Source organism: Penicillium canescens (assembly GCF_028828765.1).
Source record: "Penicillium canescens strain IBT 15451 chromosome Unknown utg000010l_segment0_segment0, whole genome shotgun sequence".
NCBI classification, from domain to species: Eukaryota; Fungi; Ascomycota; class Eurotiomycetes; order Eurotiales; family Aspergillaceae; genus Penicillium; species Penicillium canescens.
The window spans coordinates 3,980,294-4,004,571 of NW_026703972.1; the positions used below are offsets into that span (position 1 = coordinate 3,980,294).

Consider the following 24,278-nt stretch of genomic DNA (forward strand, 5'->3'; position numbering starts at 1 on the left):
AATCTTCAAGTTTGCTGAATGCGCCATCTCCAGAATACCGATCTGATAGTCATGCGGCTCCAGATTCGTGAGCTGTGCTTGAGGGAAGACATGGGTGACGCCATTCTCGATGGATACGAATTTGCCTTGGCTATCAGCTTTGTTTGGTGGATGGCCTTGTGGAATCATGGTGGAAGAGAGTGTGATGTTGTTACTCCGACCGCAGAGCTTTGACTGTTCCCATTTCCAAACAAGCTCCTCGGTCTTAGAATATATAAAAGGGGCTTTGGTGACTGGAACTTTCGAGGAGAGATCAGCATGAGGAACATGCTTCCTGCTTTGTTCAGCATGTTTACAAATGGCCATTGGAAGTCAAAATACTTACTCATTCGTACGCCGCCAATGCGACAGAAACCGCTCTTCCAGTACTTGTAACATCAGGTGCAGTATCTAAAAGTTCTTCCTGGGAAAATCTCCTGGTAGCAATCCGCAGATCTGGTCTCTGCCAACGTAAATGTGCGGAATCAGGTACAAAGTTGGCCATCTCTAGGATGAGATTAGGGTATCAAACTGTATGGGAGCGCCTTACTGTGAGTGGCATTCTTGACGGTCTAGGACTGTTGGTATCACCAGCTAGGTACCGTGTACACAGTTAAATGAACAGTGTTCATGCTCCTAAAGCGAAAGTTGATTGATTCATGTAGATAGATGTTCATCCTAGGTCAAGGCCCAATACCCCTGAATCCATACGGCGGGAGCCGTTGCTTACCAAGATTACGTACAACCTGTCTTTGTTTGTTCTGACTGGAGTATATGTCCCGACAGTTTCCATCTAACAGTATCACAGGAGTCATTCATCCACGAACTTCCATCAACCCTTCGCGGTAACCGGAGGATCGGCAGACTATTCGCAACCGATGTGTACTTTTGACTACGAGCCTCAAAGTTCGGTGAGGCTTCGGAATAAAACCCTTCTCGTCCAGCCAATCTCAAGCGCTTGGCCCTCAGATATCCCCATGTCCGCCCCACCAGAAACCAGTACTATGGTGTGTCAAAGCCAGAGAGACGATTTTGAACACCATTTTTCGCACCAGCCTTCAAATTCCCGAGGTCATGGCAGCATCAGTTTCAATACCGAGATCAGTTCCCAGCTGACCTCTGAAGATATTTCTTTTATTCGGCAATCGAAGGGAAAATGTCAGACTGCCAATGTATGCTGGGAGGGTGACAGTAAGGGCCGATCCTTTTCAACTTCCAGCAATCTTCTCCGTCACGAACGTGAAAGACATAGCAGAAGCGACAAAGTATCATGCAACTTCAGTGGCAGCTCGTTTACTCGTATGACAGCTCTCAATGTTCACCAAAAGAGTGAGGTTTGCTTGAAATCTAAGCGAAAGGGGCTCTAAGCTTCAACGATCATCTTGGGGGTTTCAGCCATGCGGCATTATACAAATATTATTCCAAGACTAGCTTGCTGCCCTAACGGATCAGCTCGTATTTCTTCGTGAGGATCTCCTTATGGAATTTCTGTGGCATACTGTAAAAGAAACTGTTTTTCCTTATTGCCCAGTAAACAGGTTACGAGTTTGTTCATGTTTCTTGGTGATAGGTGGCTTCCAGCCTAGAAGGGTATCACCAGTTTACTGAAGAGGCCACTAGTCCTTTGACTAGTACTTCCTGGGATTTTACAGATTTTAAATGCACAAATTGTCCCATTATCCGCGTACCGATTATCCGTTCATTTCACGCTTCCAGCTTCACTATACCGACAGGCTCCCACGTGGCCTGCTCGATTGATTCGTTGAATATTATTTCCCTGGAGACTGTCACGCAGGACTGAAGTGTTAAAAAGCAAGAAACATGTATACTAAGTATTAATTGAAACTACTTTATATTCTATTTCTGGGCACACGGAGTCGTTCCAGTTGAGTTATTTCAATTCAAAAAATAGTCGCTTTGCTGCTTGATTTTAGTGAGAGCTTTTTGACCCAGTGTACAGTACTGTATACCACTAGTTAGAGGGAATGAAACCGAAAGACTAGTCTCAAACCCTAAGCCTCGAACCATCTCACAGTATACTCCTTTCCTGCCTCAAACATTTTCCGGGTGTTGGGAATTTTCCCCCAACTGCCGCCGTCAATATCAATAGCATTGATGGCGTTCCCCAAAACATCAAACACGGTGAAACGGTACTCGTCGTCCTCGCCATTGATAAATTTGAATGCTATGTCGGTTGCTGACGAGACAATAATTTGAATCATCATTGGACCGATCGGCCAGGATTTGATTCCAGATCCTGGAATTATCAATTTCTTTGAGCCACGAGGTAAAAGAATATGCTTATTCGCATCCGAGCTCCTAATAAGAGTCACTCCATATTTTCTCATAATATCAGGACATACTTCATACCCTGGAAGATGGTGGACCATAGTAGATGATCCAGGTACGACTCCCTTAGGGGCGAGGGAGTTGGGAGGGATTGGAACCACATCAACGGTCCCAGAATGGAGATCGGAGACTGGCCTGCACCATCCTGGGAGAGCCAGTAGGCCAAGAGGGACGAAGTAAATAGGTCTCATTTCTGTATTTGAAAGACCACTGAAATGAATTAAAAGTAAACTGATGTAGTATAGGTCACAGAGGAAGACAGCCGTTGCGAAAGACCTGGCGAGCATTATATAATGCCTTTTGGACTACTACTTAAGAAGTTCATGGGGCTGACCTCGTTGAGTAACGTGGCGTCACCTGTACGGGATACACACACACACACACACAATTCATTAACGCCCGGCGGCTGAGCCGAAAGGGCAACTATCACTGATCTAAATGTACATGCCTTAGCCAATGCTGTGCCTCCTTGGAGCCCATACAAAATTCCTTTCAGTGTATGTCATCTCAGATGTCAATATCTTAGCGGGTCCTTGTGGGTTAGTGTTGTTAGTAGACTTGCTTGAAGGCGCTTCTCCAAGTGTTCAACATCCTATCCTCGGCAGTTGAAGCGCGTCTACCGTCTCTGGCACAAGGTAGTTGGTGGGGGTTCGATTAGGGTTGAGGCGGGGTAGGGTTAATCTGTGTTGGTCGACGCGGTCAAGCGGTGTCGAGTCGGCCCGTGGCGATTGCAAACCGTATTGTGGCTCGCACTGCTTCCAAATTCGGCTTCCAGTTCTGGTCATCCAAAGGCGATTTTCCGCCTAGGAAAAAAGATATGTTGCCTCGGTGAGTATGGGTACATTGCAGCATTTCCGTCCGGTGTGTGGTCCACCTCTGACATCGAAAGAGGAAGTGCTCCACGGTCTCTCTGGCTTGTCCACATGCGCATTGATCTGACTCTGCGACATTGATTCGATGGAGATATCCGTTGAGTCTAGCCATGCCAGTCCGGAGTTGGGCCAGCGCGCTCGCTTCTTTCCACGATAATCGATCATACAACTGCCGGGTATGTTTTCCTGGGAGTGCTGCATCCACTCGTTTGGAGTGTTTCCCTACATTCTCTGGCAGGCACTTTTTGGGGACTGCTTGGGGTCGTGAGATGTTCAGTGTTGTCGACTTCATCCGTGGGACCTGCGCTTGCGGGGTAGCATCCTCTTGCGTCGCGGCCCGAGCCTGCTCTTTCGCTAGGCCTAGCAGTTGATTACCTTCGCTGGTCGGGACCCAACAGATGCTGATGCGGTTCTCGTGCTTCCGTAGTCTCTTGATCAGCTTGTATGTTTGGCAGATGTGTTCCTGGCCCGATTGTTGTCGAGGATTCTTCAGCGTGAGAGCCGCGGCTTTGTTGCTCGTGAGCAGCGTGACCCTGCACCGTTTCAGTCCCCGTAGCGTGCCCAGTGCGTATGCCATTGCTGCCAATTCGCCGGAGTATGGGTTCTGCTCGGTCCTTGCGCCCAGCGTGACGGATAAAGTTTTCAGCCTCGGTTTTCGATACCGAGGTGGCTGCTTCTCAATCGCCACGCCAAATCCTACCATTTCATTCCGCGCCGAACTGCTGACCGCGATTCGCATGGCTCCGCCCGCTTCGGTCTGTGTCTCCGGTACATCATAACTATCGCTCTGCACCCGTTCTTCCCACGGTGCCAGTGTGAATGGATTGATGGTTTCCAGGGTTTCCATCTCAATGGTCTTCAGCGCGTCGGCGACCTGATACAAAGGCGAACGGTGGTATCTTCTGAATTTCTTGATCTGAGCAGTACTCCTGCGGAGGGGATTAGTTACCGGTAGGGTGTGCATATCGGTCCACATCTTCGCAGCTCGTCTCCAGAGCCGGTGTTGCACCGTGGCGATGTGAGCCTCGGCTTCCGCTACGCTGGTGGCAACTGTGAGGAATGTCCCGACAATCGCTTGCGCTCCTACCCTTTGCACTCTGTTGATCGGCCCGATGTTCTTATTCTTGCATGCGTGCATCCAGACATTGGAGGCATAGTCCACCACCGGGGCCACGGTCGATGTGAATAGCTGCCGCGCTGTTGCGGGGGATAGACCCCGAAGCCGCCGAAGCTCTATCGCCGCCTCGAGTCCCTTGGACGCTGCCCTCGCGATATGTTCCCTGTATTTGAGTCTCGTGTCCATTATGACGCCAAGAACCTTGACATGGTCTCTTGGTTCAACGGTCTCTCCCTTGATAGTGAATGGCTCCGAGTCCAACTTGTGCGCCTTAGGGGCGAAGTGTATGATGGCAGTTTTCTCTGCTTCAAAAGTCGCTCCACTTCTTCTTTCCCAGTCGAGTGCTTCATTGACGATTGTTTCAATACCGTGCCGGTTACTCTGCGCAGTCGGTCCGGTCACCCACGCGGTAAAGTCATCCACGAAGGCAATCGCGCCTCCCTGGCCGTCGAGCTGTCGCTGTACGAGATCTGCGTTGAAGAAGAGGAACAGGATCGGGGACAGGGGAGAACCCTGAGGCAGTCCAGCCTGTGGGAGGCTTTGGGCCTCAGATGCTTGCCCATTGATATGGATGGTCGCCGTTCGCTCCGAGCAGAACTCTTCGACCCACCGAAGCAGGACCTCCGGTATACCTCGCGCTTTCATCCTCTGGAGCAATCGCTCCTTACAGACCCCATTGTAGGCTCCTTTGACATCGAAGCTGATCAGGCTCAAGACCCGTCGGCCACGCCATGCCGCGTAGATTTGCTCTTGCAAAAGTAAGAGAGCTTGCTCCGCTGACCGCTGCTTACGAGCCCCAAAGTGGCTAGTCGGAAGTAGGCCGTAGGTTTCCACCGCGTGTGAGATTCTTTCTGCGATGACTGATTCCAGCACCTTGCCCAGTGTCGCGAGGAGTGAAATCGGCCTCCAGGCCTTCGCAATCGTATAGTTCTCTTTGTTCGGTTTTTTGAGCGGTATGATCTTCGCATGTCTCCACTGCTTGGGCAATGTGCCTTCATCCAGCGACGCTTGGAACAGCTCCAGGACCCCGTGTTTGACCACGGGCCACGTCATCTTCCACACTATCGCTGGTAGGCCATCTTCACCTGGTGCTTTCCAAGACCAAGTATTGATTTGTATTACTAAGTTGGGCACGCTTGATAATACATTGTAGAGGTGGCAGCATGTCTACCTACATAGACCCTCTACCTTGCATCCCCTTCGATCCTCATCCGCATCCTTCACGGGGCACAGCCAGTTCCGCCAGTCAATACCAGTTTGCACCTTAAGCCTACTTCCATAGCGGCCTTGAAGACTCCATCCTCGATAGCCATCTTCAAAATCCTATTCTCTCAGTAGACCGACACGCGCGTCCGTCCTCTCGAGCCATATAGAAAGTGTCGTATCTGCAGTCCGCCCACCCAGTCTTCCGTCGCTTCCATTATATGCTGCGCCCCACGGATTGTCAAATCCATTTCGCGCTACCTTGTAAGATCTCTCTGACAATGCCGACCGTGTCTCGCAGGAGTTTGCCCAGTTGTATCCTCTCTGTACCCAGAACAGCCAAGCAACACAGTGTTGTCCCTCCTACTAACCAAAGTACCTCGTCGTTCTCTGTGTGGATTCAAGCATGCTGGGTCGTGCCGTGTCGTTCGTGGTTTTGCTTTTGACTCTGTCGTTTGTGTATCCTCAGACCCAGCGATATCCTCCTTTCAACAGAGCAGCCCGAGAGCACCCCAAGGGTGTCCTATCCCACGACCCTAGTGTCCACTGATTGTAGGATCGGTTTCGCAGTCGTGTGTCGGGTGGTTTTCAAAGTGTTCCCTTGTCGCCTGTGCGTGGGGTCAGGCAGGGCCCCTGACCCCTGAGCTCTCGCTCCCGCCGTAGCCCTAGCCAGCGGACAGTGCTGGCCAGTGGTGACTCTTCTTAGCTCTGCGAATACATCCCAGGCAAGGCATTCACAGGTTCCCAGCCGGCACCACGTGGAGGTGAGAGTCGTCGCCAGCCTGTACGGGATACAGAGGATTTCGAAAACAGTTTACCCCCAGACACACCCGTTTTCTTTTCCCGGAGACCCACAAGGACGTCTAGTCCGGATCGGTGGGTTTCACAATCCCCCCGCAGACAATAATACGGTGTTACGCCTCAAGGAAGTTACAGTGGTGTAACAAAAGTATTTGACCTCCGGTACTTCGCCCCTGGACCCACTTTTTCATACTGCCTGGCAGAAACCTCAGGAATTCAATTCAATTTAATAGCTAGTATGCCAGCCCTCATACTTAATAACATCAGCCACCCTCTGTGGCATAGTCTCGGAGAGATGCTTAAAGACCTCAATATCTAGCGTTTCCCATGCTTCTTGCGCAGCATTAAGGAGCGATTCTAGCGTATCTCCGTTATTTGGTAGGTAGGGCTCCGAAAGGAATAAATGAATGCGAATATACAGCATATTCATATTCGCACTGCAGGAATATGAATATATGAATTTTTATTCACGCGAATAAACGCATTATTCATATTCGCATTCATATTATTCATATTGTGAATTTTATCCGCATTAATACTTTGTCCGGTACAACGGTTCTCGTATTACCGAAATACGTTAGGGGTTAATTTCAAAATGCCATCACTTCATCGGCGGCGTTGAACCGTAGAATTTCATTTCCAAATATATGCTAGAATTCAAGATCCGCTTATCTACCAAGCTGCAGTGAATTGCTTTGAGGTACCATACTCATCCACAAGCGTCTGATCATGGAGACTTTAGGGCCAGTAGAAAAGAGCGGTTGAAATTATATACAGTCAACTCTCGCTTATACCACGGTGGGATATTGCACATTCTTGATAATAACACATCCCTTGCTTGGATGGCCCCTTCATTCCAGTTTTTTCCATATAAATTGACAGAATATAACACATTTTGTTTTACCACACTTTCTTCCTCTCAAATCTGCTTAGTCAGCGCAATCAACCAATCAGAATGCCTCAATCTACAAGCTCTCCTACCCTCCCGACCCCACCCAAGCGCGTCAGAATGGGACCAAAGCGTACCAAATTGGGTATATCAGACGCGCAGAAACAGGCACTACGGGCATTTTGGTCTAATACTAGCCCAAAGCCCACGCAGACTGCATGTGCTAAGTGGTTTGAGGACCAATTCAAACAAGTGATTGACCGGTCAACCATATCAAGGATCCTTTCATCCAAATACAATTATCTTGATACGGGCCCTGCAGGGGCAAACAAACGATCTTCATCCTCTCATTGGCCATTATTGGACCAAAAGCTATATGACTGGGCAGATAACCATATTGGCAATGGAATACCAATAAATGGCCCTTTGATCCAAACTAAAGCAGCTGAGCTTTGGAGACAAATACCGGAATACAAAGATCGGACCAAACCTCAATTCTCTGAGGGTTGGTTAACTCGCTTCAAACAACGCCACTCTCTTCAATATCATACTTTCCACGGAGAAGCTGCCTCAGTCCCATCCTCGGTACATGATCAGATCAAAAGCACCAAATCGATTTGCAATCAATTCAAACCGTCCGAAATCTACAATATGGATGAAACTGGCCTATTTTGGCGACGTATGCCAAATGGTGGTCTTTCAAAGGGAAAAATTGCTGGCAAAAAGCTTGATAAAACACGAATCACTATTGTTGTTGCATCAAATGCGGATGGTTCCGATCGAGTCCCTTTATGGTTGATTGGCACAGCAAAAACCCCTCGCGCACTCCGGGGGGTTAATTTCCGAGCTCTGGGATGTGTTTGGCGTCACAACAAGGCAGCATGGATGCGTCATGACATTATGGAGGACTGGTTGCGATCTTTCTATGGGCGTATTCCCTTAGATAAGAAAGCTTTGCTCCTTTTAGACAATGCTTCACCACATGTTATTGGACTCCAGCGAGCGCCACCACCACCCCGGATTACGGTTGTTTTTTTGCCAGCAAACGCAACTTCAATTTATCAACCCTTGGACCAAGGTATTATCCAAAACTTGAAGCACCATTATCGGAAGAAATGGATGCGCTATATGATTGCTTTTCTTGATCGTGGGATAGACCCAAAACAAAGAATGAGCATTTATTATACTGTTACCTGGGTAACGCAAGTTTGGAGAACAAGTGTATCAGACCAAACGATTATCAATTGCTTTAAACAAAGTACTTTGATTAGTCCAAAGTCTATACCTATGCCTGAGTCCGCGCCCGAGTCCGCACCTGAGTCTGCACTATTTTCCGAGCCCGGATTGAGTGATGAGATTGAAAGTCTATATAATCAAGCAATTGATAAGCTTGGTGATAAAGATATTGTGCCATTTGACGAGTTTTTGAACCCTTCGGACGAAGACATGTTAGAAGATGGGACTGAAGGGCGAGATGAGACCAATGAGCAAGATATATATATTGCCCCAACAACCTCAGAAATTCAGGATATTGACATTGATGGGCCCCCACCTGAGCTTCTGTCTAATTCTGCTATATTGGACAGCCTCCAGGATATCCTACTATGGGTTTGTAGCAAAGAAAAGGGTACCTCGGACCATATTAGACAAATTGAGAGCTTAATCAGCGACTTTGGCAGGATTCAGATTGATGAGAAACGTCAGGTGACTTTGGATCAGATGATGGGATGGAAGACTAAATAGGTATTAGGGCTTAGAGTTAGCTTGTCAAATATTATGTCATCCTCTCACCAAAACACAACTCAATTATACCACGTAATTTGGCTTGGATAGTATGCTGTGGTATAAGCGAGAGTTGACTGTATATCTATGACCCAGCTTCGTATCATCTTGTTTGGTCTATTTGATTATACCCACTAATTCCCGTAGTTTCATTGTGATCCATTTCAAATTTCGTCCATGCACTATGTACGATGAATGACACGTAGAAACACGTTTGCCTCACAATCTAGAGCCTCTAATAACCCTGGCTGCATTTTGTTTACATTCTGTTTACGCTCAATGTTATGAATAGCGCGCTGCAGAAATAGAGAAGTGACCTATCGATTTTCCACTTCAGAAAGGGCATATAAAGCGCGAACATGACCGAGATTGCCAACAATCATCCCACCCTCCAGTCCCCCTCTCAGCTCTGCCTGATTATTCAAGTAGCTCAAGGTATGTTATGCATCATTGTTAAGACCACTTTGATATACTGATCCCAGAAAACACTAGCATGGCATCTACACCTGCTCCATTCGTGCGGAGGACGCGGGGTCTTCCACGCCGGGACTATAATGCTCTACACAATGGCCTGGTTTCATCACCTTCTGAGCAATCCGAGGAATCCATTTGTGAAATAGGACGCCCCTACTCTTCAGAACCCTCTCCGTCTAGGGGCCCTGAGCAAACACCCCAATCTAAGCGGTCCTACTGTATGCGCAGTTCTTCCCCTCCCCGCTTGATCCCGCGTTTTCAGAGAGCACGAGCAATACGAGTAGCTTGCATCCGTATAAGAGACGAAAAACCAAGTCCTATTCTAGTTGGACCACTGAGCACTTTTGGACCACAGAGCTGGACAACACTTGGTGTCGACAGGGCGGCCCCTTGAAGAAAGACCGATTGCTGGTTTGCAAGCATTGTAGCTGGTCCTCCAGGGATTCGGCGCGCTATGGTTCCACTTCGAATTTGTTGGTGCATCTCCAGACTAAGCATCGTGTCAAATCCGGGAACCACCCCATATTGTTGCCCACGGTCGAAGGGAACCTCGACCCATTCTTAGAGTCGCCGGGGAAGAAGGCTGATGTTGAAAAGACGCTAGTCCAATGGGTTATTCAAACAAGGCAGCCTTTCACGGTAGTGGAGCATCCGGCGTTCAGGGCACTTATTGAAGCAACGGGGGTTAAGTTGCCTATCAGGACCCCTGACACTCTCTTCAATCGAATCAAGGACGAATTCCACTCAGATAGGGCTTGCGTGAAAGAAAAGCTTGCTATAAGCAGTCGAACACTCGCATTATCTCTTGACGTTTGGACCTCGGAGAATCAGATCGCGATAATGGGTATCATGGGTCATTGGATCTCCCCCGAGTTTGAAAAGCGAGAAGAGCTTCTCGAGTTCACGGATATCAATGGACCACATTCTGGAGAAAATCTAGCGGAGATTGTGCTAAAGATGCTCGAGGAACTGGACATTGCGCCTAAACTCCTGACTATCACAGGAGACAATGCGGGCAACAATGGGACTCTCTGCGATAGTCTGCATGACGAGCTCCTCAAAAAGTACGACAACGATGATGACCGCTTTCGCATTAGGCCGCTAATGCGGTTCCGTGGACGACAGAGCTATATCCCTTGCCTTGCCCACGTCCTCAATCTGATTTGCAAGGACGTGTTAGCTTCTTTAAGGGCCGGCTCGGCACGAGAGGCGAAGGCGATGCTGGATGACTTGGCCGTCAATACTAGCTCAGCATTTAACTCCCTTCACAGCACGAAAGGAGCAATCATGAAAATCCGGCTTTTGACGCTATGGATCGCCCGCAGCCCACAACGCCGCCAAGATTGGAAAGAAGTGTCACCAGGCAAGCAAGTCAGCTATGATATTGACACCCGATGGAACTCAACATATGTCATGATCCAAGACGCCCTCCGGCTACAGACTGAGCTGGGGCAATTTGTCCGGATACATCCAGAAGTCCAGGCCCTTCAGCTCACCGATGACGAATGGTCGACGCTTCAGCAAGTAGCCAAGATTCTCAAGCCGTCTTGGGACCACACAAACTCCGTATCAAAGACTCGCCCGACAATTGTGGAAAGTCTACCAATTTATTGGAGCTTGGACGACTTGTTAAACGACGTTCGGAATGCCGCGGGAGATTTTGAAGATGTGAACACTGAAATTAGAAATGCAGTGGAAAGAGGGATTCGGAAGATGAACAAGTTTGCCAGGAAAATGGACGACAACCTTCTTTACTACGTTGCTTCCGTGTTGGATCCACGTATCAAGTCGTCCTTGATTGTATCGCAGATGAGTGACCAGGATGCAGGGCTCATCATTTCTCAAGTGCGCGAGTTCCTAAAGAAAGAATATCCTCCGGAGGCCTTTACCTTGCATGAATCTGAGAACTCACATCCACCGGGGATGTCGGAAACCATGTGGAAAACTCTGCGCAAAGTTCAGCCTGCCCAAGGAAAACTTTCATCTGATATCGATAAATATTTGGACTCACCACCGGTCAGCTGGTCCCACCATATGATCGGCGATGCCGACGAAGAATGGGTCCTGAAATGGTGGAGGGCCAACGAATTTAATTTCCCTCTAATGGCAAAAGCCGCTCGCGATTACCTATCGATCCCCTCGGCAGAGGTCGGTATTGAACGTGAGTTCAGTAATGCCAGAGATATGTTGGGTCTCCGAAGACACTGCCTAAACGCGGAGACTATGCGATGGTTGATGCTACTGGGAGAACGGTATCAAGCATAAATTTCTGGTGGTTCAAACTTCAAAGCCTCGTATTATTACGCTGCGTAAGAACAAAATGATGAACCCTATTGATGTATTGGGATGTAATGAAATGAATGGTAATGTATGGGATCTGTGTATTTGGGATAAATATGAATTATTCATTTATTCATGAATAATGTGAATATGAATAGAGGGCTTATTCATATTCATATTATTCAATTCATTTAATTCATATTCGCAAATATTCATGATTATTCACAAATAATCATATTCCTTTCGGAGCCCTATTGGTAGGTGCATAAACTCAGGATGACGCTTCAATATTTCGGCTTTTAGCAGCGCCCATAGGTTCTTAATAGGATTTAAATCAGGTGAATAGGGCGGTCACTCCATAATTTCGCATTCAATATTATTAAGAGCGTCTTATACGATATATATAGTGTGAACGGGCGCGTTATCTTGCTAAAAAATAGCATCTATTCTAACCATTGCTACACTGGCACAAATGGAGACGGATGAGATATTTTTGGCCCGCACGGGGCACCTGCGGTCTGAACACTGGCGATGTAGGCCTCGTTGACGGAGGGCTACAGCGCCGTGAGGGCTGCAGGCGGGCCCGTGGCACTCCGTATATTCTAGGAGGAAAAATAGCTATGCGGGAGCATACGTTGTATATACATGAGGGGGTTCCGCGGTGGGCGGGAAGAAACCGTCGCGGAGAGAGCCCGGCTCTCCCTCGAAACGGCGATGTTCTTTTCGAGGGAGGGGAAGGCCAGGCGATATTTGTGTGCGAAGTCCAGCACCGGATATCGTGGGCCCGACGCAAGGGGGCTCTCACGCAACAGTCCCAAATAGAACCTATCATTTTAATCAATACTAGTAAGCAGCGTAGGTAGGATACGCCGATAAAGCTCTTTAATTGTACGTAAAGACACGCCTCCGCGACGAGACTGCGGATCTCCGAATAGTGGAATTAGGCTAGAACGATGCGGTAGACCACTAAAAGCAGCCTAAAACATCTGCTTAATTTGCTTCCCACGTGTCGGAACCATTTGTACTTAATGTCCTTCTTCGTGATGCTAAAAAAGCTGCTCTTTCGGACGTATAAAGGTCTATTCTTAACGCTGTCCGATACCACGTTTAACCGTACATTCGTTAGACCAATAGACGCGGGCCCAATCCGTTGATATAAAATGCTGATATCGTAGGGCCCAATATAGCCGTTTCTCGGCGTGTAAAGGCGTAAGTGCCGGACGCTATGTTTTCCTCTATTTTCGAAGACCTATTTCGTGGGTAAGGCGCTAAATTAACTAGCGGTAGACCTTAAAATCGATCTCTCTAAGTAGATCTTCGATCAATATAGAAGGCTTCTCTTGTATAGTATCGTAGATATAGTCACTATCCTCTCTAGTAAGCTTCCTCGGGGTTCCTGAGCGTGGAATGCTTTGCTGTTTTTGGCGTTTTGCCTCTTAGGTAAGGGTATATTGAATGGTTGAGCGTGGAATGTCAGGAAATCGCATTTTTTTGATAGTTGTTGCACCCTAGCTATTGGTGGCATGTAATTCACAAATTTTAGCCCTCGTAAGGCAGTCGAGCTCTAGGCCCCTTTTCCCACGTATAGGAGGCATAATTAAGTGAGAAAATTGCGAGAATTTTATTAAAACGCGTTGATATATAGCGCGTATACTAGCGTGTTGATAAATCGTGAGATTTCATGGTCTAAAATAGTAGGCGGTCTATCCTAGCGGTCAGGAGCCCGAAGTACCGGAGGTCAAATACTTTTGTTACACCACTGTACCTGAGCTAGGCAAATTTAGATTACCGCATTCTGAGTGGGGCGCGGGGAAAGAAAGCGTGTGTGTCTGGGGGGTGAACTGTTTTCGAAATCCTCTGCACTGTTGGAACACTTGAATAGTCCTGCACCTCATGCCGCTGTTTGACCGTGTCTATGGTACGGGGCGCCCCCATTTTGTTCAACAGGTACCTGTTCTGGAATGGAGCCAGGCAGCAAGGAAGTGTGGTTACTCGAATTCTCGGGCACTAAAGTTTTCCTCGCGCATGTGTAATAAATTCTGTCTCTGCAAGTGCTACCATGGAGTCTAAAGCAAGATTCAAAACTAAGCTGATTTTCTGATGAGGTATTTTATATTATAGTTCCTATTAATAGTTATCAAGCCGACAGAGCTTCTTTAATTGTCTCTCAGTTACCTATCTCATAGAAATTACGCCTTAATCAAAAACAGTCGAGCCCTTGAAATCAGGGAACTTTGAATTAAAAATGCGACTATTTCGGTTCTGAAAATGTGCCAAGAAGTGAAGTCGATTTTGAGTTAGCTAAATCCGATGCAGCAGTTTAGGGGGCAGAATGTGCCTTCAAATCGGTGCAGCAGGAGTAAGCCAATACCCACTACTGCACACACGTATTGACTGCCATCTGGTAACTATATCCCTACCGTGCCTATCCTTTCCTTATTACTCCAGCCTGGTGTCAAGTGTATAACTTTCTTAACTTGTTTTAGTAGGTTCAAACCGAATACCGATTGGGGCTTCGAAACGTCTACCTCGGTTACGATGGATAAAATTCATTGCAACTTTGAGCCCTTGCACAGCTTGGTCTGGCCTGGGCTATCTGTGATTAATCTACCTTTAGAGTGGCGAGAAAGCCTCCACTTGACGGAGCGAGACTCAACTTAACAGTTACCCGCATGGATTCAGGTACTCGCAGACCAAATAGGCTTCTCGAGGAATTCTCAACGCAGGAGGGGTGGCGGGCTTATGGGCGATTATACTGTGCTTCTGGGACACCTTGCTAACCACTAGGCTGGGAAGCAGTACCACACTCCATGCAAATCATATCGGCTAAGTTCGCATGGAAAATGCAAACGGATGATAGAGACAGGGAACAACAAAGATATAGCGCCGAAGTACCGCACAAGCAACAGATTAAAGCCAATGTTGCAGGCATGGCTAGTGTTGGTTTACAGCAAGGATGTTCGTTATCTTGCCCAGGGGATTGTTCGTAGATTTGCTTTAGAAACGTACGAGGTACTTTCATCGATAGGTTGTTTTAGGCTGCTTCTGTGGATTTCTCTGTCTGCCCTGCTCTGAGATCGGGGGCTGCCATACCTTATTTCGGATTATTGCAGTGAAGAATAAGGTACTCCATACTTTAACCAGAAATTAAGATTGGCTGGTGTTACTTGCGGTAAAATAAGATTTTAGCGCATTTAGCCTACAACCATAGCGTGCTTTTTATTCTTACCGGTTTTACTCTAATCCTCAAGATGGCGACTTCGATCAGCCAGGGAATAGTTAGTATTTGTGCTGCATACCATACTATACTTGTTAGTATCAGTATAGTATACCCTTCGCTGGCACTTGCTTGTCAGTTTCGTGTCCTTTCTCTGCCCCAAACAGCACAATCGCCTCCTCCCCCCGCATAACAAAAGGGACACATGAAAATAGATTATCCAGGTCTGCACAAAATAATGCTAAAATTGATAAGGCCCAACCGGATTGATATTTTCCGTGCGTTTTTAGGCCTAGATTTAATCTTTCTTTTACATTCTGAACAATCCAGTAAGTTAGTAGTGGGTCTTCCCACATTCACAGTTTAGGAACCGTGAGCAAATAATTTAGATTACCGGCGCCAACTAGACTAGAAAACATGTGCTTACGGTAAATATACAACTCACACTAAGTAAATATAGCCTACTAGCACCTTTGGAAGTGTTTATACTCCTCAGAAAGCTAGCCAGCAAAATTATAAAAGGGGACAGGTTCCCAAACCTACTGTTGGTTACTACTTTCTGGTTATCCTTTACTACGCAGAACTTTTTACTACTTCAAACTTACAACATAAGCCCTGCAAAAACATTTCAAGTTTCAAAATGCAGATCGTCGCAACTCTTGCTACTCTTTCTTTACTTCCCTTCCTGGGCGTATTTGCTGATGAGCACCCGCAGTGTTGGTGTGCTTACAAGGTTGGAAGTACCTGGCAAGCGGATGAGGCCCTTACTTTTAATACTTGCCACAGGAATGTTCCCGATACAGAGGTACAGTGTTTTCACCCATTGCCCGTAAGGTTTGCACAGCTAATAGTATTTTAGGGTCAGTATGATTTTGGCGTTGAGAGAGTAAGTATAATATGCTTCTGATAACTGCCGTCTGAAAATTATCTAATAAGTTATAACTAGTGTGTCGCCATTCAGCATAGGCGTCTTGATGGAGACAGGTGGAACGGCGATTGTGTGCAACAAGGAAAGGATGGCTGGTATCCAATCAACGACGGTGCTATCGACTACACTCAGGCTCCTAGGTATGGGACTACCAAGGGCTTCTGCTAGGTGCACATACTATCCCTGGCTGGCTCATACTGCCAAGCCTCACTAAGCGACATGTCTACAGGAGGTTGGGACTTACCAGGAATATGGGGATCAGTATTGTATTGACTCAAACGGCGCCTCTGGGGTTACCAAGGATTCAGCGTCATGCAATACTTCCCCTCTTTGGTTTACCGTCCTTTTGCCACCTTTTGCCACCTCAGATTTGTAACCTCCGAGTCAAGGCTATGAGCCAGGGTATTTCGACCCCCTCGACCTCAGTATATACTTTACCAGAATCAACACTCTTTTCATCTCATGATAACCATCCTATTGGAAATTAGGCAGCGAAAGAAAAAGTTCTCGGACGAGTGGCGCCCCTTTCTACATGGAAATCAATCAGCCTACGGCGCTGTCAATAGTCCGAATTCGGATGATAACAGTGCTCAGTCTGACAGCGAGTCCGATTCAGATAAGAAAAAGAATAAAAGTGCTGCTCGGATCAAAAGTTTTCGTAGAGAACGACTCCATTCGCTCGGTACTAGTGGAATTACTCGAAGGGCTTTAGTATTTTTCATATACTTGATCCCTAGGAACAATCGTAAAGAACGCTCTATATTGCCACTAGCGTTGTCTGTGTCGCGTGTCAACGAGTTCTGAATATTCTGATCCACTAGCGGTTAGCCGACTTTGCCGATAGTATTTTTCTAACGAAACGCTATACGCCTCATTGGGAAAGTGTGCTTTGTTGCAGCTTGTTGGTGGCGGAGCTGGACTAGGGCTGATGGAAGCACCCGTGACAATCTCGATCAGATGGTTTTCCTACCGGTAAATCACATACGGCTTTCTGTCATCATGAATCTACCGATGAATTTCTACATCGAGAATGACTTAGCAGAGCTTGTAAAGTCGATCGATTAGGGCGGAGCGTTGAACAATATTCTAAAAATGGCTATTCTCAATATCGCCCCGGTAGTGGCCAAGTTGTTTATTGGATGTTTTGTTTTCTATCATAAATTCAACATCTACGCTTCTCTCTTGGTGGTGATTGCCTCTGTCACCTATGTTTCGGCAGAAGTTTTTACTTCCAATTGGAACCTAGAGCATCAACGCGAGGTGAAGCAAACCCAGCGAAATGAAACCCGCATCGTGCAACAAGCCATGCAAGGCTGGCGCACTATCACATACTTCAACCAGTTCTCTTACGAGAGACCGGATTCCTGGGGTCAATGACCGAAAAGCACCCCGTTTGCGAACCAGTTGATGGTCTGTTGTGCAAAGCTCCAGCGCCCGGGATTTTGGCCTACAGAAAATGGTCAAAACCGTGCACGTCACCATCGTATGCTTTGCCACTCCAAATTTGTGCAGAGCTAACATATCGTTGATATATCCTTGATTAGTGGTGTCTTCCAACGCCTGTATCTCTTCTCGATCGCTTCGTGAGATTGTAGACAGACTCGGGGCCCTCGAACCACTTAGTCGGGTTGGATCTGTGCGGTCGAGATTTAGGAAGAGAGGAGAAGAATCGAAGGAAGCTTGGTTCTCTATTGAGAAACCTCGGATGTCAGATTCAGGTTCGGTGTTTTTGGTACTCTTTTCTCGGTTGGAAGATGCGTCAGAATCGTCCGATTCAGCGTCCCGAATCAGAATCAGGGTTGGGAAGCAAGTGGTCTGCTTCTTCAGAGACCGCTGCATCGATTTGAGGATTCGACTGCGCTTCCTGAGGGACTGGCAGGTCTGGGTCATTGTGTAACGTCGAGTCATCCCCTTCTCCAATAATTGCGTCTCTCACGAAGTGAATAGTGCCACCGGCGTTTCGAGTGCTGTCAGGCTTCTTGCCGTAAGGTCGGTAGACCTTATAAATAGCACCAGTATCATCAGCATAACCGGTGAGATATCCGATCTCAATACGGCGAGCAAGGTGCTTGCCTGCCGGATCCTGAGCAATTTACTCCTTGCTGAATACTCGAAATACTCGACTGCCGATGATGCGGAGATGAGAGAGGTCAGGCCTCCTGCCGTATCTCAATTCGCACGGAGTAATTGGCGATGCATTAGCGAGTTTTCTTCCGTGATCGACAGTTCGGTTTCTGAAATATACGACAGAACTCATTATCTCAGCCCATAAGAAAGCAGGAAGCTTCGAATCAGCTAAAAGGGCTCTGCCACAATACACACGAAGCCGTTCCATCTTGCCATTCTGCTCGTGGGCCTATGGCGAACCGCATTGGCTATACGCCGCTCCATCTCGCGATTCGAAACAAGCGCCTGGAAATGGTCAATTTGCTCCTAAGTCACCCCCGTGCCAACGTGAACTGCAAAGACAAACATGGCAATACGCCACTTTGGCTGTCTCTTTACTCGTCATGCGACGAGATAACCGAAAGGCTGTTGGCCGAGAAAGACATCAACGTTCAATTTTGTTGGAGGCCGCGGGAGATTCGAGACGCTGTCTACATCTCTCCACCACGCCGTGACCAGGTTGCATGCCGTGCTCCTACGACGGCTGCTTGCGGTGTCAGGGATCGATCCGAATATCTGTGTTGCAGGTCACTCTCCAATCTCCCTGCCGCATGTCACGGACGCGTGAACACGGTTGATTGTCTACTGAGTATGGAGGGCATGGAGATTAATGGAAGGGATGTAATAGACCCGCCCATTTGTCGAGCGGTTGCACATGGCCATCTCAATGTGGTAAGACTCTTAGTGCAGCAAGACGCACATCTGAACATCAATGAAAGCACGATCGCAACTCACGACACTGCTCTCTGTATTGCCGCCGGTGGTGGCGACTTGGAGATGGTCCAGGCACTACTAAGCCGTGATCGGACTGATGTGAACATCAGGAATCAATGTTCTGAGGATCCATTGATGTTGGCGGTCAAAGGCGGGCATTCCTCGATTGTTGATGCACATGTGGTCAATCCCAGATTGATATACCTCAGTTTGACAAAATCCCTGGATCTAACAAGGAACGATTGCATCCAGAGGGCCATTCGAAGCAGAATGGAAGATGCCAACACTCCGCAAAGATTGCTGAAGCGGTCTCCGGGGAGAAGGTTTGGTGGTCTGGAAGAGCTGGCGACATCTACTTCGGGTAGCTGTCGTGATGCAATGCGGGACGGCCGAGTTAATCGACACTTTCTCCGCTAGCTACACTGCCCACATTGTCACTGGATCCGTAGTTTTTTGTTATAATATATTGGGGTAATAAAAGCGATACTAGAACATGCGGGATTATTCGCAGAACATTCCACGAAGGCTATGCTATTCCAGATGTAAGCTACTTTCCATGCGGTAATTCTCTCTCAATTACAATGTTGTCATATTATTGCCAATTTGGAAAAGTAAGACCTACGACAATCATGAATACATATGCAACCCTTCACCCTTCTCTTGCGTTGTCCAAGAACCCTGGTACATGTAGATTGAGTCTGGACGGGTGGTTCCAGTCATCGAGTACGCGAGTCAGTCGACCCCGAGATGATTCCAGTGCCTGCTCGAAAAAGCGCAGCCGAGACAGCTGCTTGTCGTGGCGCAGCTGAAGTCCGTCCCTTTCTTGAGTCAGGTGTCTGCTAGCCTCCTTCAAGATCTGATTGCTCTGCTCTAGGTTCTGACCATCGATGTGTTTGGACACGCACGACTCCCACAGGCGTCGATAGAGTCTGACAATTCGACCTGCGGGAAAGGAGGACTTGGGATCGTCGCGTTCGAGGTCTGCTAGCACCTTCAGAATAGGCTGAAAGGGCTCGGTCGCCAAGGTATGTCTTGTTTCTGCTTCCCGTTGCGAGGGAGAGAGCTGCGACGGTCAGCAAGAGCATTGGAAGCTGAGCCGCCATACTTACCAGTGGAGGGACATGATCAGAAGCCTCCTGCGAATTCTCTTTTTCAAAAACGATTTGCAATGCACTGGGCTGTTGTTCTCCTTCTTTTTCCTGGTCTGGCGTGCTGTTAGGGGCATCCATCTTGATCTCAGGGGAACGAGTATCTGGGCAATAGCATGTCCACTAATTTTTGGAGGCTTTTATAGACTAGAGGACATCGGTGGCTAGGTACTCAGTCTCATTTTCACCAGGGAAGTTAACCAGCGTAGTCAGCTTTTTAATCTCAGCACTCTGTTTGCAGTCTGTTCAATGGTGGTGTTGACGATTAATCTCGCGATGTTGATGGTTGGTGAACGTGCCTCATATTGGTGGCTTCTGGTGATGAAGGGATATATATTCTGTTGAAATGTAATGACTAGGCAGTGGTGTCTTGGCAAGAGGCTACCGTCTTGAACGAGGTGTTTTAATTCTGACTCTCTGAAGAGGTACTTCTACAGCTATTTGTAGTAGTAAAAATACAATAAGCGAGAGTGCGATGGAGCTACAAGAGTTCCATGGTAGAAAGCATCCAATAAGCCCTATATGGTCGTTGCACATGAATTCAGAGATGTTGATGCCTCAGGCTTGCTGAGCCAATATCTCAACACTTCCAAGCTTCCACCAGGCATTTTTTAAAATAAAGCCAGTCTACCTCCGACCTTCCCTATGCCAATAAGCTCCGGAAATAATGCAAAGAGCTTCACTTTTAACTAGCGCCATACCGGTTCAATTGGGTTCAAATCGGGTGAGTGCGCGGGCCAATCCTCGACGTATACTCCGTGAGTTTCAAACCGCTCTTTCGTGTCCTTCGCTAGATAAATCCTCGCGTTATCTTGCTGAAATACTAAATTAGGGGTGTAGATTAGCATCAGACCTTTTTCGAGCGTCGAAATATACGACTTCGCAGTATAACCCCTCCCCGAAGGCGAGTCTTCGTCTCTTTCCATAATAATTAGGTCTATCTAATTCTAGCCCAAACCATTTGTGAATTATCTTTTACGTGAGCCTTAGCATTCACAAGATCTTTTCGAAGGCCCTCCGAAGTCGTACGAAAGCACCATTGTGGTCCAAAGTTCGAGGTTCGCTGCACCGAACACTGGTCCGAGAAGATCCACGATTGGAAGCTTTCGCGTCGCCATTTTCGCGCAAATTTTAGCCTTTTCCTTACAAGAGGAGGTTTAATTGGTATTTTCTATTTCGATCGCCGTTTTCCGAGTCCGAATCGCTTTAAAATTCGACGTATAGTGGAGGGTGACGGATGCTGAGCTATAGTAGCACTTAGCTATTTATATGTCCAAAACGGATGCCGACGTGCTTATAAATAGAGGTGAGAGCAAGCGCGCTCACTAATAATTACGGGACGGCCACTTTTTTCACGATTTTCGAGGGTGTCTTCTTCGTAGTAGCGCTTAAGCGTATTGTAGATTGTCTTACGAGAACAGCCGAAATCATTAGCTAATTTCACTTGCGAAATACCATTTTTGTGACCAGATAAAATAGCTGACCTTTGTATAGCAGTAAGCTGCGCCGTTTTGCTACTTTTTGCATCTATTTTCATTACAATCGGAGCAATAGGGGAGGTGTAGGAAGAAAAATTAAAAGGTGAGTTGGTTGCCGGGTCAAATTGTAGTGGGGCAGTGGGTAAGAACATATGACTAACCGGCCCTTACATTTTTTACAAAAATTACAGACCCTCCTAACGGGGAACCTCAAAAGCATTTCTAGGAGCTGTTTATCCCCTAGGAAATACTCTTGAGATCCTGGGGCTGTTTCTATTCTTAGGAAAACGAGATCTACCCCTGGGACCTTCGCCTTACGTTCCTGACTGAATACGGAACTGGCTCTGGGAATACATTGACCAGATCCGGGAGTTGTGGAGCCCCTGGGAGCTTACTTTATGGTCCCAGAGTCAATAGCTTCCCCTTCCGAGATCGTCGAAAGCCCTCACAAAACACCTTCACCCACCCTTCGCACAACTCTGCGTCGTTGGATCCCCCAAGTTCCTAGCACCAGTGAAACCATCTACAGGGGCGTGACCTGTTTCTTAATGGTGATGAAGAAAATGTGCATGTTTGTATCTGGATACCGCTATGGATATCTAGTTGCTGGTTATGCGGACAGAGACAGAAAGTGCGCATAAAACATGGAAAGTTTTATCTAAGTTCCGGCGTTGAAGGCCATATAAAAATGATTTCGGACCAAAGTACCCCTAGAGAGAATAATTTTTCGCTTTATTCCGGAGGCAGAACTCCAATGGGACGACGCCTGTTTGAGCACCACTTTACGTGCGGGTGAGAAGTCGAACACCACTGCAGGGAGTTACATACAACCAAACCCCAACTTGCAATCTCAAGCACGGTTGCTCCATCGACATAGCTTCTTACTCCCAACAGGGCCATCTGTTGTATGTGATTCCTCGGTCCAAGTGATAAGAAAGGAAAATGTAAGACTAAACAATGCGCTAGGACAAGCAGGCAGTCGCTCCAAGCAAACCATGCGAATTCGGAACTGATTCTGGCAGATTCTCAAGGTAACAAGATACCTCTTGAGCCTGTCATTGGTATTTGCATTACCCGTGCTCCCGTGATTGGCGAGCTGTTTGTCGTCGAGCTCGAAGACCGTCGGAAAACTCAAGAAGCGTCATATTATATGTATGTTCAATCCCTGGGACGACAATATAACGCACAAACTAACCTGCAACATCAAAGGGCATATTCAATCACCATGGCCCAAATTTCCGAAAATGGGAAGTCCCTTATTTGCTTTTCGTCGGATTGGGACAAGGTCTCGAATACTATTATATCGATGGAAGTCTTCAAGAGAAGCACCCAAATTGGAAAGCAAAGCATAGCTACAGCACAAGCTATTACCCCTCTCCCAACTGAACCTAAAGGACAAAATGCAGAATCAAATCACTACCTATGAATCAGCATAAATCTATCAGAACACCCATCCGGTCTAACTCAATGCATTGCTGTCCACGTCTCCGTCTAATTTGCCCTCAATACATATAATGTTCAAAAAGGAAATGAAACCAGACATTGAAAAACATAAATAATAGAAAGCCAAGAATTCCATGCACCTGCAAAGTAGTGAAGGGTATGTTTGGTACATCCCGAGAGTTGCACTTGTTCTTCATATTTCCTCAATCCGCGGAACAATCAGAAGAAGGTGCGGTCTGGGAGGTAGTCAAGGATGACTCCGACACTGATGACGAAGACCTCGGTGTCGTCAAAGCGGAGGACGCCTTGGTGGAAAATCCCGAGTCAGAAGCAATACATCGGCTGCCATGCTTGAGTCCGTTGTCTAATGTACATGACGACATTTCTCCCTGGTGATTGGAGAAGGTAACCACCCCCGTATCCTTCACCTGAATCCATGCAGCTGACGAATTGTCTTCCGTGCCACAAGCCTCCACCCCGTGCACAGGGTAGCGATGGGTGCGGTCTCCGACTTCGTTCACCGCTGCGAGATTGTTAGTACTTTTTTGCTGACTCTCATGCCAGAAATCCACTTACTTGAGCATTTTTCTCCCTCAAGTTTGCCAAAGAATGCTGAAGATCCCGTGCAGCCATGGTTGTCATAGGACCATATCGCGCATTGACCATCAATATCAATGATCTCAAGGGTGCCGCCGAGAGATCCGCTTGCATAGGCACTGGCGAGAATCATAACGATGGAGAAACGCATTTTCCTTGTCTTAGACGAATTACAGGAACTTAAAATTCGAAAATATTGTGTGTTGCGTCTTGTGTCCTGTATTTCTTAACCGATTGATTTGGCGTTGTGTGTAGTCAAGCAAAACGAGGAAGGATGACAGAGGCTTTTATAGAATTACCGAGATTTCTGCGAGCCTTCAGATCGCCTGTAGGGGGCACATATTGAATTAAAAATGTCAGTCGGCTGACCAAAGTTGAGGTGCATGGGAGATTAACACTTTGGCAAGTATGGTCGGTTATTGAGGCTCACTATGCGGTCAGGAATCGGTTAGATCAGTTTAGGCCAGCTAAGACAACTTGATGCTTGCCCAATAACCCTTGACGTATCTAGGGCTAGAACATGCGGGCGACCTTTTCAGAACTGATGAGCTCCGGAGTTCTGAGGTACTTCCTTTCAACATCTCACCAGATTACACCTCACAACCCGACCGAAGGAAAATGGCTTGTTACAGCTTTATGGCGTGTCGTCGTGGCTGAAGAAGTGAGGACTGGATATGCACTTGGACACTTGTGGCGTAGCAGGCCATTTTCGAAGTGATGTGCCGCGTCTAGGATAACGTGGGGTGCGAAATGCACAACCATAGATTCCGACCTTGGTCTTTGTCCATTCTGATAGATCTAT

General features: G+C 47.3%; 5 protein-coding genes across 5 annotated transcripts; 2 read left to right on the forward strand and 3 right to left on the reverse strand.

The window, feature by feature from the left end:
• Nucleotides 1-2,030: 2,030 nt before the first annotated feature.
• On the reverse strand, nt 2,031-2,558 carry N7446_012631 (uncharacterized protein; the record flags this gene model as incomplete). Its single annotated transcript, XM_058521373.1, has 2 exons — nt 2,031-2,337; nt 2,389-2,558. The coding sequence occupies 2 exons, from the start codon at nt 2,556-2,558 to the stop codon at nt 2,031-2,033; spliced, it is 477 nt and encodes a 158-aa protein (XP_058366739.1).
• Nucleotides 2,559-3,066: 508 nt separating this feature from the next.
• N7446_012632 (uncharacterized protein) lies at nt 3,067-5,409 on the reverse strand (the record flags this gene model as incomplete). Its single annotated transcript, XM_058521374.1, has 1 exon — nt 3,067-5,409. The coding sequence occupies one exon, from the start codon at nt 5,407-5,409 to the stop codon at nt 3,067-3,069; it is 2,343 nt and encodes a 780-aa protein (XP_058366740.1).
• A 10,233-nt stretch (nt 5,410-15,642) lies between these two features.
• N7446_012633 (uncharacterized protein) lies at nt 15,643-16,098 on the forward strand (the record flags this gene model as incomplete). Its single annotated transcript, XM_058521375.1, has 3 exons — nt 15,643-15,807; nt 15,862-15,888; nt 15,949-16,098. 3 exons carry the CDS (start codon nt 15,643-15,645, stop codon nt 16,096-16,098), a joined length of 342 nt encoding a protein of 113 aa, XP_058366741.1.
• A 924-nt stretch (nt 16,099-17,022) lies between these two features.
• N7446_012634 (uncharacterized protein) lies at nt 17,023-17,307 on the forward strand (the record flags this gene model as incomplete). The annotated part of the gene is made up of 1 exon (XM_058521376.1): nt 17,023-17,307. The coding sequence occupies one exon, from the start codon at nt 17,023-17,025 to the stop codon at nt 17,305-17,307; it is 285 nt and encodes a 94-aa protein (XP_058366742.1).
• Nucleotides 17,308-23,082: 5,775 nt separating this feature from the next.
• On the reverse strand, nt 23,083-23,627 carry N7446_012635 (uncharacterized protein; the record flags this gene model as incomplete). The annotated part of the gene is made up of 2 exons (XM_058521377.1): nt 23,083-23,402; nt 23,456-23,627. 2 exons carry the CDS (start codon nt 23,625-23,627, stop codon nt 23,083-23,085), a joined length of 492 nt encoding a protein of 163 aa, XP_058366743.1.
• Between the last annotated feature and the right edge of the window lie 651 nt (nt 23,628-24,278).